The sequence below is a fragment of the Barbus barbus genome, assembly GCF_936440315.1.
Source record: "Barbus barbus genome assembly, chromosome: 26".
Lineage (NCBI taxonomy): Eukaryota > Metazoa > Chordata > Actinopteri > Cypriniformes > Cyprinidae > Barbus > Barbus barbus.
The window spans coordinates 9,578,317-9,593,099 of record NC_136754.1 but is presented as its reverse complement, the minus strand read 5'-3'; the positions used below and the strand labels follow the sequence as shown (position 1 = coordinate 9,593,099).

The 14,783-nt window shown below is 36.4% G+C and overlaps 1 protein-coding gene across 1 annotated transcript in view; it reads right to left on the bottom strand.

Moving 5' to 3' along the window:
* The window catches only part of insra (insulin receptor a), a 51,869-nt gene extending 45,133 nt beyond the window's left edge, over positions 1 to 6,736 (bottom strand). Inside the window, exon 1 of the mRNA XM_079378606.1 lies at positions 5,651 to 6,736. Within this exon, the coding sequence (XP_079234732.1) occupies positions 5,651 to 5,726 (76 nt within the window). The 5' untranslated portion in view covers positions 5,727 to 6,736. The remainder of the gene's footprint in view (positions 1 to 5,650) is intronic.
* Positions 6,737 to 14,783: the final 8,047 nt, after the last annotated feature.

The following is a 14,783-nucleotide window of genomic DNA, read 5'->3' as shown; positions in this document are numbered from 1 at the left end:
GACCTGAAAAGTATATTTCGACCTGACATATTGATTGAAATCTGCATTCAATCTGCATAAGTGTGTTTGCCTTCACAGCCACCATTAAGAGATCCAAATAAATCTTGCGTCAATGCAATGCAAATGTTCTTGAATGAAAAAATTTATTAATAAATGCAGCAAACAGCTAAACCACACAAAGTACTCACTTTCCTCTGAAACAAGACAAACAATAGCAAATATTTCAACCAGGGCACGGGAAGGAACTGTCTGACAATTTAAAAGCAGAAGTCTTAAAAAGAGGAGGGTCTCCACACCTCTCGGCCCACTTCCTCTTTGAGGATTTGCTGATTTGTATTCATCTGCTTTTTGGGTTTTACCCATTAAACCGAATTGTAATTGAACAATATGGCTTCGTAAGAAAGCGACTTACACGTGAACATACATTCAAAAAAAATACAAATATAAAACAATCTCATTCTCATAAAAATCATGAATTTCCTCCAGACATGTGCATTGGGCCAAACTACCATTATGAGCATCCTTCATATCTTTATACTACAGTAGTTTAGATCATTTACGTGAACAAATTGGGGGCATACATGTGACACCATAGTGACACACCTCACCCTGTGAGAAAAGATTGCAATAAAGGTTACAGGAAATAAATTTAGCATACAGAATGATTGGGCAACCAATAACAGTGAGTAGAATGGAGAGTCTAGACACGGGATGATTTAAAGATGCACCTGCACACCAGCTGCTGTGGTGTCCTCAAACTCAGTGAGAAGAACTATATTACTGGGTGGGTTTCCACTGCTAAACTGTGTAAGTCCCTGGCCACACACTTGAAAATCAGAAGAAAAGCGGGGTCTAACAGTTGTTGCACAAGAATTTGGATGAGTTCTGATTTGAGTCTGCAACTAGTTGAATCTATTTTAAAACTCGTGAGAGGCAAACTGCATGGGAAATCACAATAACTCAAAGGTTGGGATTTGATATAAGAAACTTTTTTTGAGACAAAATGACCCATAAATGTGCTTTTAAAAAAGTGACATGCTGTGTCAGCTTCATAATAGCATGAATACAGCTTAACCAGTAACACATTCGTAATCTTTTCAACGTAATAATAAATATAAGCACTGAATGCAAACAATAAATATACAGAAGATTAAATGAATGTGAAACAATCAGACTCATTGTTAACAGATATCCTGTAAACCACTCACAATGATACAGCATTTTATGAATTACTTAGTAACCTCCTTTTGAGACAATAAAACCACCTGAAGAGCTATGACGAACTCTAAAACAGAACAAATAACAGACTCTTAAGGGGAAGCTTTTAATCGTTAGTTTGAATGAGGTGATCACAAGGGGATCGTAATAAAAACTGACAATGTGTACAATCAGGAAGCACAATGAGCCGCAAGATCTGAGAAAGCATGGAGTAACGTGGACAAAGAGTGTGGCAAATACATTCGAAATGATTTCTCACTGCTTCAATGGTCATGCCATGTCACCCAAGCCTTGACAAGGTTGAACATTGCAATTACGAAAGTATATACCACTTGTTTTTGGATATTAGCAATGCAACCAAGCAGGTGATTCAGTCAAACGGTTTCGGATTCTAGTCTGCAGAGGTATGAATTATGTTGTCATGTGCTGTCCGGGTCTATAAAGACACACGACTGACAGAAGAATGTGAAGAGTGACAGCTGTACTATTAGTTTGACCACATTAAAAACTTACAGACTAGCTGATTGACTGCAAAGACTACAGATAGTAAAACTAGTCGGACAGACGGCATTGGACAATTAGGAGTAAATTTATACACTACATTTTTAATTTAGCATTGCAAGCACAAGAAAGCAATTAAACATGAAAAAAGCAAAATGTGTAAAACAAAAAGGATAGTTTATTATTAATAATAATATACAGTCAGAGGGGAGCAAAATGAGACCATACTGCAAATCTAGGATTCAAAGCATAATTTTGGAAATAAACAAGGTTAATAAAACAAATGAAGTATTTTGATATAGAAAACTTTTATATGTAGAAATATTTTGACAATCTGAATAAAAGAAATTTAGAAAGATTCAGCATTTTTTCTAAAATAATAATCAAATAAGGAAATTTGCGATATTGAGCAAGTGAACTCCTCCGTACAGAAGGCCAGATGTCCTCGCTTCCATTTAAAAACAAGATGCTCTTTGGATCATTCACAGCTCAAGCTTGAAAACATGATCATCAGGTCTTAGGGATTTCACAGTTTGTGTGGTGCTGACATTGCAGCAAAAAGGTGACAAACAAATCACTAAAACGATCTTGTTCATTTTTAAATGAACTTTTCACTCCAGTTGTTACACTGGGATTATAATTCGTAACGGAGAAAAACGTATTCAATCAAAAAAAATTACATTATAATACAGCGATCTCAGAAGCTGAACTTTGAATTAATAAATGTTACAAGATGAGTCAGGCTCTGAGCAAATTTCCAGTCCTGACGAGGCTGAACTGAGGCCCTAAAATAGTTCCACTCTTCCCTACAGTGGTTCACTACAAGCCTAAGAGGAACAAGAAGGGGGCCAACTTAGCAATTACACAACTTGTTTATGTTCAATCTGCCCTTAAAATCTCGCACAAACTGGTTTCACGCTATTACTCAATCTTTTATTTTCAGTTTTAATAAAAAGGTGGCATACATACACCCCCAGGTGTTAACTTATCTACTGCCAAAAACTATGCTGTGACAAGACACGAGAAAGATGCAACACACTCCAAATATGTTCTTTTCGTATTACCTGGGAGCAAGCCAAACATATCTTACAGATTTTATTGCAGATAAAGAAGACTTTGCCAAGCAACTTTATAATAACAAACATGAATTAAACTCAGTACAAAAAGAGTGAAATAATGTAATAAGAATTAAAAGGCTGATTAAAGCCACATCAGATTATTACAGACAGAGAAAGCCAACAGTCTGTTCATTTGTAACGTTCCATGCAGTGCTTGTTATTAGTTTTTCAAACATATGTAGGTCTTAACCTAAAACCTAACAGTTTTTAAACATACTGTTCTGATATAGAGTAGCTTAACCGTGCGACACATGGAAGAGAGTCTCAAAATGGAAACTGGCAGAACTTTGAATGCATAAATTTCATCCAAACCAATGCTATATTTAGAAATCTGCAGAGCAACAAGATAAGAAAAAATGCACTTGGGGTTTAACACAGCTCACAAATCAACAAATAAGGCCCGAAATGATCAGAAATTCTCCTAATGATAGCGTGCAACTTGGAGTATTTGATTTGATTTTCTCCCAAAGAAAGAAAAAAAATCTTAATGACAAAAATACTACTGTATTTTTAACTTTCCAAAAAAAAAAAAAAAAAGTTAAAATTAATTTGTTAAGATTTTGAACAGTCACAACTTGATACCCCTTCAAGTATTACTAGGAGATAGAAATTTTCAGCAGACAGTGTTACATAAACTGAACTGTTTGACAAAGATTTCATTGGAAATTTGGTATTAAGGAATTCTAAAATTGAAAGACAAGAAAGCATACTACGATGGGTGGAACATGACTTACATTATTTTAATAAAAATATAAGAGACACAGAGGATACGGGATCAACAATAGTACAGATATTAGTAGATACTTATAAAAAGAAGGTGAATAAGAAACTTGTATCAAGAATTAATTCCTGTTTAATGTCAACAAAAAAACATTCAACAATGTATGTGAAACAAAAATGGGAAAAGGAAGCCAATATAACTATAACAGAAGAAGAGTGATTAACTATGTGGAGAACACAGATGACCACAACTAATTCAGATTCATGGAGGGAATTTACTTGGAAGAATATAATACGTTTTTTCATAACTCCAAGAATAAAAAATTTCCAAACTGGAAATCAAAAAGTTGGTGAATGCTGGAGAAAATGTGGAAATGTAATGGCTGACCATTTTCACATCTTTTGGGACTGTAATATTATTCGTACTTACTGGCAAGAGCTGAATAGAAAGATAAATGCAATAATGGGATTGAATCTGAAAGTGTAATTTTAAAACAATGTACTTGGGAATTTCTTCTTCAAAAATAACAAAGGATATATACATCTTTAATATATTATTAGCAACCAGGATGAAGGCCATTACAAGGTAATGGCTCAAAGAGATCCCCCATCTGTATGTGAATGGCGGGAAATTGTAAATGATGTGTACAGTATGGAAGTGCTGACCCTTTCCTTAAGACAACAATCTACAAAAATGTCATCATGCTGGGGGAAATAGTTGAGAAGAAGAGAAAAGATTTAATCGTTACCTATGAACGTTTTTTTATTTTTATTTATTATTCTTCTCCTCGTCTCTCTCTGTTATGTCATTTTATATTAATCTGAATCATTTTTGACTCCTAATCAACAAACTGTGTCAGATATGTAACTCTTAACATAACTCTGTATGGCAAAATCTGATCAAAAGCTAAATACTCATGAATACCGTTTGTATGTATATGTCTTATGTTTATAAGTTGCTCTTAGCAATGTGTTCTTTTGTTCTGTATTTGTTTGGGGGGGAAAAGGATCAAAAAAACTCATTTGTTGAGTGAACTGAAGATAAGCCAATGTTTTGTTTGGAGCTGAACACAGCCAAGTGTGTCAAAAGCATGCTTATATTTATTTAGCTGTTGCAGGAAGTCTTCCAAGAGCACTAAAAAACAACAAGTGGTACCTAATTACACAATCACTACTGCCTAATTAAAACCAATTACCAGCATGTATGTTTAGTAATTCTTTCTATTCCGAGTGTTTTATATAAAATATTACTAAAAAAGTAATACAAATATATTAAGCATTTACATAAATCACTATGCCTTAAAATAGACTGTATAATCAAGCATATAGATAAACTATTAAATTCAACAATTTCTGTTCATACAACGAGTCTTCAAAGTGCACTGCCTTGAGTTGACATGAAATAAGTGACTGATAAATAAAGACTTATTGATTAGATGTTCCGCTGCTCCAGTGTTTACCGACAGTAGTCTGCTAATAAAATTTGTGGCACGGTGATATCAATTTACAATAGTTTTATTGTGCCGAAAGCAATTTTAAAAGGACATCTGCGAGCTCTAGTACTAGTTTGCTCCGAAAGTAACGCACTTCCCAAACTCAAAGAACGGATCACAGACAGGTTTCATGACTTCTTTGAGCAATAAATGAAAACGCAGCCCTATAGGTCTCGACTGATCTGATTAGGATTTAAAATCCTCTTGCAACTCTGTCAACGCTGCAAATGGCTGCATGAAACGGGCCTGGCTGAACTTGAAAACCTTACTACAAATAGATCAATGCTGTCCTCAAACGATCGATAATCTGGCTCTAGGGTCAAGGCGCACACTCCATATAATCGATCGTACCATTAAAGCCAGTTTGAAACGATTTGTCTAAATCAAAACGACCCGATATTTGATGTATTCGCCCCTTGCCCTGTAATGTCCTTCTGTCTGGCTCTGCTTTACCAAATGTGTCACAGTGGTCAAGAGCTACGATCCCTTTTTCCCGTTCAGATCTACGTTTGTAGATTAACATTTAAACAGACAAGACTCCTGTGGTATTAAATTCGTATTAATGTGAAAAATAAAACAAAGCCGTTAAGTTACACTTACTTTCTCCATTTGTTTGTTGAGAGTTGCAAACAGTGTAGACCGACGCAACCAAAACAATCAAAGTCCGCAGCCGCATTTTGACCCCGGGGAAACCGAAAATCCCCTCCGAATACGTCTTGGTGTGGGTAACGACCTGTTTTAATAGTCCACTGTTGTTTTTGGGAGATAAAAATTAAAAACAGAAAAAAACATCTCTCACCCCCCCCTCAGAAAAAAATGGGCGGAGAGGAAAGTTCAACGTGTTCAATGCGCTCTGCTGTCGCGCGCACGGACTAATGTTGACGCTCGAGCGCTAAGCTAATGACAGCGCGTGCTGCGACTAAAACAATCCACACCTATAACGCACGCGGACAGCATCATTTACAAAGAGCGGCCGATTCAGTTGTGATCGATTGCATATATTTGCCCAGGACTTGCGCAGATTGCTACAAGCCTTGCGAAAAAAAGGAAAAACTGGTGAAGCACGGGGAGGAATGGCTGCGCACACCGAGCGCAGGCCGAAATAATCAATTGAGCGTCTTTTTTGTTGCCGTTTCGATTTACTTTTCAGATTAAAAGATCTTATAGTTCTAATACGCTGCCTACAGACTTATGAGTTACAGGTAGTGCTGCTGCAAAACGTCCAAGATTTCCAGGGTTCGTAACGGGCAGATATCAGTGTGTGCTTTTTCCAGGTTCCTGCTGACTGCGAGCTTTTGCAGTCGTGCGCTTACGGATCACAAACGCGGTAGTTTCTCCGTAGCCTACTATTCCTCACAGCGAGCCTGTAAACTGGCAGCTCTGTGATTCATATCATTTAATTGGAGGCGTCTTCTGAAAACACTGCAGTCGCTGAGATTTCCGCGAGACTTCCAGCTCAAATACTTCACATGCAGTCTTTCTGCGTCGCTTTGCTGACGAACAGTTGCCTTGCTTCACAGATCAATACAACGAAGTGAAGCGGATTCCGTAAAGCTCACTTACTCGTCTTTAACTCTCTCGCGGAGAATAAAAAGTCAAGAATTATTTTTATTTTTTTTGTCCCACCGCTGGTGCATTGTAGCTAGTGCATTGACATATCCCCTCTCTCCAAGGATCCCCTTTCCTGTCTTTGCGCCAGTAAACAAGAGCTGCCAGAAAGGCCGATCGAGCACAGGGGAAATATGGACTGGAGCGGTGGACCGAGACAGCGTGCGCGCACTAAACCTTGGCGTGCGCTTTACATTTTGTAAAACACTGGCTTCTAGGCAATGCATTGACATTGAATTATGTGGTATCCAGAGCACAGAAAAAAAAACAGTTGCTTACTCTTGTTCCTCGTTGTGAATCTTGTCCTGGTAAATATACCATGGTAAAACACTGTAAATCTGCGTTACAGTGAATGGGGCAGATCTGTAAACTTTAAAATACCCAGTTTCAAACGTATAGCCACAAGACAAACAATATGCATGTTAACAGTTTTAGTGTGAAAAAATCGCTTACTAACCTTTTCTGTGTGAAGTTATAAATTTTACAGTCTCACTGTCATTATAACATAAAGGCATAAACCATAAAAGTCCTGTAAAAAAATGACGAGAAAAACTTGACAGATAATGCAAGTTTGTAAGTGCTTTTATGAAAAGATAAACTTCACATTTCTGCTTTTAATTACTCCAAAAACATGCCCCATAACAGTTTTTTCTTTTCTAAAAAAAAAACGAGGCACAAGTCGAAATAATTTTTGTGGTATTTAACATTTTTGGCTACTTCCAATTTACACTAAATCTACAACCTATAAACTGTCATTTAATTTTAAGTACAAAGAGTACTGAACATAACTTGATTGAATTCAATGATCCTGGATTCTAATAAAATGATTTCAGCTCAAATCAATATTTCATGTCCATTTACTTATGTATTATGAAGCAGTCGTGTTAAAAGCGAGATAATGTACAGTCATTATGCTTTACTGTCAGGGTTTATTCTGTGATAATGGAAATAATCTTTAGACAGTGTAGTATAAAATCTGACTTGCTCTGCCAGCCTCACACTGTGCAGCATTAGTATCTGTAATTATGCGTTGGCAACAGCTATATTTATGAAAAACATGGATACCACAAGAATATTCATATTGTTATGTATTAGTAATGCAGGATTTTGCCAAATAGATGCAGTAAAAATAAAACATGCGAGTGATAGCTGATGTTGTATATGCCAAAGACTCAGTTTGATCCAAAGTACCTTCTAGGTTCCTTTAGGTAAGGTTAAAAGGGTTTGTTCAGAAAATTACTAGTTTGTATTAGAACTTACTGATTATAAATCTGTATTTGAAACTTAGTAGTGCAACTATATTAGTTTAACTATGTTTTCTAAGACCAAGGAAAGTCTTTGAGAGAAAAAAGGAAAAAATAGGTTGATGTGTAGTTCTGTTGAACTTATGAGCCTTTAAGATATGTCAAAACACACACATCCTGGCCACCAGTAAGAACTGTGTTGGTAAGAAACAGGACTGTGTTATACAAGGTGATAAATATGTTTTTGCTGCCGCACATTCCTTACAGCTCAGATAAGTTGTCCAACTACATTAGGAATATTCTGGGATCCGTAGAAAGCTGATGGCACAATGTTGATTACAACAAAAATGATTTCAACTTCTCTAAAAAAGCAGAAATGTGGGTTACAGTGCGGTACTTAAAAACAGTTTTCAGCTATTTTCAAGATGTCAACAATATACATTTTAACATGATTTTAATATTTCTATGTAAAGTCACATGCATTTTTAACAACTCTGGTGCCATGACAACAAAACACCATAATCTCTAACATCACTGTTAAAATTACGAGAACAATTTTACAACTCAAATAATACACATATAAACATTAGAATTTATGTAATTGCTCTCAAATTCTGCTTTAAGGTCCATCCATTTTCTTCTGTTCTAAGTGCTCCTCAATGTTTGCTTTTTTAATACACAAGTCAAAATTAGTTTTTGTTGTAATCAACATTATGCCACAAATGCCTTAGCCTAACTTGTTTTGAACCTGATATATTTCTTTAACACATCCATTTCTCTGTAGAACAATACAGAAAATCAATCCATAATCCCTGGGACCATGTAAATTTATAATACATTTAAATATGCGATTTTGCCAATTTAATTGTGATCTGGTATAGAAGGGTGGCTTGTTTGTACACAGCCACAGGCCATGTCTTAAAACAAATCACACAATGTGTAGTCTGACTGATGTCTTCCCTTCCTGCTGATCATGAGAGAGAGGAGGAGGCACAATAACATCCCCAATCCCTCTTGCCCTACAACCTGTTTACATCCTCTGTTCTAAGAACTGCCTCTATTATGTGTGGGAACACCACGTTAAACCCTTCCAAATGTCAGGTACATAGAGAGAAAACAACTGTCTTCGTCACCAACTGGAAGTGAAAAAGACACCAATGCCTTTGAAATATAAAATACATAAAAGCTCTTTGAAATTAGGTAAGGAGTGTAACAATGGACTGAATTTCATAATGGACTGAATCCGAATGATTCATCTAATGCAGCAAACATACAGATGAAAAGGGAATCTGTGAGAATGAACAGGTTGCTAACAACACTGAAATTGTTTAGTTATTATTATTAATTTATTTTTTGCCTTCATTTGACAGAACAGTTGAGGACAGGATGCAAACAGAGAGAAGAGACGAATCGGAAAAGGATATATATATATAATAATAATTTCTCCTTTTCCCACACCCCCCGTTGGACTGGAAGAGGTGGAGGTACTGGTCTGCTCATCTCTAATAATTGGACATTTACTCCTTTACCATCTCTGAGTATCAACAACTCTTTTGAATCACATTCGGTTACTATTACCTACCCTCTAAAAATCCATTTTGTAGTTGTTTATCGTCCTCCAGGATCACTAGGTAATTTTGTGGAAGAATTAGATTTATTGCTCTCAACCTTTCCTCAGGATGGTACTCCCTTTGTCTTACTTGGAGACTTCAACATCCACCTAGATAAACCTCAGGCTGCAGACTTCCACACTCTGCTTGCGTCTTTTGATCTCAAGAGAGTGCTAACTACGGCTACTCACAAATCAGGGAACCAGCTGGACCTTATTTACACACGGCACTGCTCCACTGATCATGTGCTGGTTACTCCACTGCACACCTCAGATCACTTCCTCCTTACTCTTAACCTCAACATGATTCCTGACACATCACATATCCCTCCACATGTCAATTTTCGACGTAACTTGCGTTCACTCTCACCCTCCCTGCTATCTGCTATGGTTTCATCTTCGCTTCCTCCCCCTAAACAGTTATCCTCTCTTGATGCTAACAGTGCTACTGATACTTTCTGTTCCACTCTGACGTCTTGTTTAGATACTTTCTGCCCCTTTTCATCCAAGCCAGCCCGTAGTACCCCTTCTGCCCCTTGGCTATCTGATGTTCTCCAAAAACATCGTTCTAAACTCAGGGCTGCAGAAAGGGTATGGCGCAAATCACAAAATCCTACTGACCTTAATTTATATCGATCACTCCTCTCTGACTTCTCTGCTAATGTTTCCACTGCTAAAAGGACATACTATCATGACAAAATTAACAACTCACCTAACTCTCGCATGCTATTTAAAACATTTTCCTCCCTCCTTTGTCCTCCTCCTCCCCCTCCTTCATCATCTCTAACAGCTGATGACTTTGCCACATTCTTCATTAATAAAATTACAAACCTCACTGCACAATTTTCCACACCACAATCTATCAAGCATATCTTACCAGCAAACATACACTCGTTCACATCCTTCTCTCCACTCTCTGAGGCAGAAGTCTCTAAACTCATCCTTTCCAGTCATCCTACTACCTGTCCGCTTGATCCTATTCCATCTCATCTCCTTCAAGCCATTTCACCTGCAGTCGTACCTGCACTCACTCACATCGTTAACACATCCCTTCACACTGGAATTTTTCCCTCTGCATTTAAACAGGCTCGTATAACTCCACTTCTTAAAAAACCCACTCTTAACCCAACTCTTTTTGGGAACTATAGACCGGTTTCCCTTCTTCCTTTCATTGCAAAAACACTTGAACGAGTTGTGTTCAACCAAGTCTCTGTCTTTCTCACACAGAACAACCTCCTGGACAGTAACCAATCTGGCTTCAGAAGTGGACATTCGACCGAAACTGCCTTGCTTTCTGTTGTTGAAGCCCTAAGACTTGCAAGAGCGGCTGACAAATCTTCATTACTCATCTTGCTAGATTTGTCTGCTGCTTTTGATACAGTCAACCATCAGATCCTCTTGTCAACCCTATTGAGAAAGGGCTTCTCAGGAACCGCACTCCAGTGGTTTGAGTCTTACCTCTCTGATAGGTCCTTCAAAGTATCTTGGAGAGGTGAGGTATCCAAGTCGCAACATCTAGCTACTGGGGTGCCTCAGGGCTCAGTTCTTGGACCACTTCTCTTTTCTGTCTACATGGCATCACTAGGTTCTGTCATTCAGAAACATGGCTTTTCATATCACTGCTATGCTGATGACACTCAGCTCTACCTCTCATTCCATCCTGATGATCCGACGATAGCTACTCGCATCTCTGCGTTTCTAACAGACATTTCTTGCTGGATGATGGACCATCACCTTCAACTTAACCTAGCTAAGACAGAACTGCTTGTAATTTCAGCTAACCCATCGCTTCATCACAATCTCAGCTTCCAGTTAGGCTCATCTACCATAACTCCTACAAAAACAGCCAGAAACCTTGGAGTTGTGATTGATGATAAGCTGAATTTCTCAGACCACATTGTTAAAACTGCCCGGTCCTGCAGATTTGCATTATATAATATTAAGAAGATCAGGCCCTTTCTCTCGGAACATGCAACACAACTCCTTGTTCAGGCTCTTGTTCTGTCCAGACTTGACTATTGCAATGCTCTCTTGGCAGGTCTTCCAGCCAATTCTATTAAACCTCTACAATTAATCCAAAATGCCGCTGCAAGATTAATCTTTAATGAGCCGAAAAGAACGCACGTCACGCCTCTGTTCATCAATTTGCACTGGCTACCAATAGCTGCTCGCATTAAATTCAAGGCATTAATGTTTGCCTACAGAACCACCACTGGCTCTGCACCCCTTTACCTAAATTCTTTACTTCAGACTTATGTGCCCTCTAGAAGCTTGCGTTCTTCAAGTGAACAACAAATTATTGTACCATCCCAAAGACACAGAAAAACACTTTCAAGGACTTTTTCATTAACTGTTCCCATCTGGTGGAATGACCTGCCCAACTCGATCCGAGCAGCCGAATCCTTACCCATCTTCAAGAAACGGCTAAAAACTCAACTGTTTCATCTTTACTTGACCCTCTAACTCTAGCACTATCTATTCTAATTGTATTTTATCTATGTCTTTTTATTAAAAATAACAATAATAATAATAATTATCTGTACTGCGTTAGGCTAACCAAGACTTGTAATAGCACTTGCACGTTGTTGCTCTTTTGTTGGTTTTGATTGCTTCTTATGTCCTCATTTGTAAGTCGCTTTGGATAAAAGCGTCTGCTAAATGACTAAATAAATAAATAAATAAATATATATATATATATATATATATATATATATATACATTTGATGGACAGTTGGCAAGGACAGGATGATGATTCAGCATGTAAGCCAATGATGATATATGAAGATGTATAATCTGATGTAATAGTGATTACACAACATAGTGGAACTACTTAAATGGGATCATCAACAGTATGCTGACCACTCATAACATGATATTCATAATCTCAGACTACTTTAATAATTCTAATAATTTCTGTGGTAAAATGAAACTAAACAAAACAACTACTGTAGACTGTTACCGATCATTTTTCAGCATCAACAAAAGCCATATTTACACTGAAAAGGTGGAGCAGAAACTGAAGCTGCAATATCATGACAAATCATTATTGATTAGTGCTCTTGATATTGTAATAATGATTATTAATGGCGATTAATATATTTATTTTTAATGGGGGAGATAAAGAAAGTCATATTCTGGCTACAGACAAAACCACCAAATAGCTATTTATTAATTTGTTTATTTTTTTACAGATTAGAAAACCAAGACACGAAAAAGACAACGGTTATTATAAAGAAAGTGAGCCTACTCAAGTGGTCATGGCTTCAGTCTGATAAAGAGAGGTATGCTTTTAGAAAAAACTCCCCTTATAATTACTGATGCTGTCTAAGCTGCAAAATAAATATCTTACGATGCAAGGCACGTAAAAAGACATTTAAATGCAACGTGGGTAAACCTAATGTAAGTGAAATCGACATTATTTTGTTCATTTTGGTCAGAAAAAAAATATGGAGGTGATGGTCATAGATGGTTAAACATCCAACAAGGACTAGCAGACGTCTAGGTCGTTGGGTGGTCTGTGCTATTTGCCATCAGAGTGGTCTGATCTGATTTAATACCTTAATTTCCTCTCAAATTACTTTCTCCATTTTTCAAACATTTATATTAGGAGCAAATAAGCATGAATGAGAAGCAGGAAATCATGAGAGAATTGCTATAGCTCACTAATTACTTCTTTACAATATTTGGTGTAAGGTCACCATGACAACATGCTTTTATATTTCAGGACTCTGTATTGTGTTCCTTCCTGGGTTTGGTGGATTGGTTAAAAGATGATGGATAACTTGAAAAACATGACACTTTTAGAGATGGGCTAAAAATGAACACAAAATAGGACAGGATGTTATTTCTCTGGCCACATATCGGAAGAACAGATGTCCTATTAATTGCTTTATTAAATTTGCTGCCTTTTCATGCTGTTTTCGACTAAAACGACAACATGAAGTATTATCAAAATTACATGTGAGTGATTTTTATATTCTTTCTTACTTATTGAAATGTTGTTGACATCAGATCTGAGCATCCCCAGGGGAACTAACAGATCTCTTACTTAATGCATGGCATTACTGCAGTGATAGAACTGCTCACAATGGGCTCAGTTAAGAGCTTAATCAACGACATATACAAGCAACAGTGGGATAAATATGATAAAGGATTAAAGATGGGGTTTGGATTTACTTTTTGTGGGGTCTCGACTTTTAGATTTTCACATGGTAAAGAAGTCACAGCTAAGTTTTTTTTATTTTTTAGATTTTTGTTGTCTACATATACACTACCAGGTTTTTAAATTTATATATATATATATATATATATATATATATATATATATATATGTGTGTGTGTGTATTAAGAAAATACTTTTGTTCAGCAAAGACAATAAACTGACAAAAAGTAAACTCTTTTAAAATTACAAAATTTACTAAATATTTATATTTCAAATATATGTTGGTCTTAACCAAAAAATCTTGGGGGAAAATGTATTTTAATAATGAGAAATGTTTCTTGAGCTACAAATCAGCAGATTAAAATTATTTCTGAAGGATCATGTGAGAATGAAGAATAAATTACATTTGAAAATATATTACATTAGAGAAGATATCTTCAATTGTAATACTATTTTACAATATTATAGTTTTACTCAATTGTATTATTTGTTTATCAAATAAATGCAGCCTTGGTGAGTATAAGAACTTTCAAAAACATTCAAAAATCTTAATACAGTTTTGGTTTAAATAGACCATTTTCATATTAATTTCTTATGTTGCTGTAATGTTTAGAGTTTGCTGAAAATCCATTAAATAATTCATTTTAAAATATATATTTATAAATGATGAATAAAGTGTTTTTTATTTTTTTTTATTTTACCTCTGCCTCTATCTCTATATCTATCTCTGTCTCTGTCTTTAAGGCAATGTGCTGAATGAATTCTTGATCTTAATGATTTCTCGGTCCATTTCATGATGTATGGAACATTTAGCTTAAATTCACTTCAGATAATATGCTCTTTATCTTTAAATAACCTTTCCAAACTAAATTCATTGCTGTTATCTTCAGGAAGTGTTGATATGTTCACTCTAGACCTTTCATTATTCAATTACAGATATAGTGTGAAACAGTTATTATGCAACTTCCACATCACTTCCGGAGGAAATGAGGCCAGATAGGACAACACATAAACATCAGCAGCACTCATCGTAAAAATGTTTGCTATTCCAGAGATGTACGCGTTCAGGCCAACAGAATCATTCCTTTGTATTCAGCATACTTACTGAAA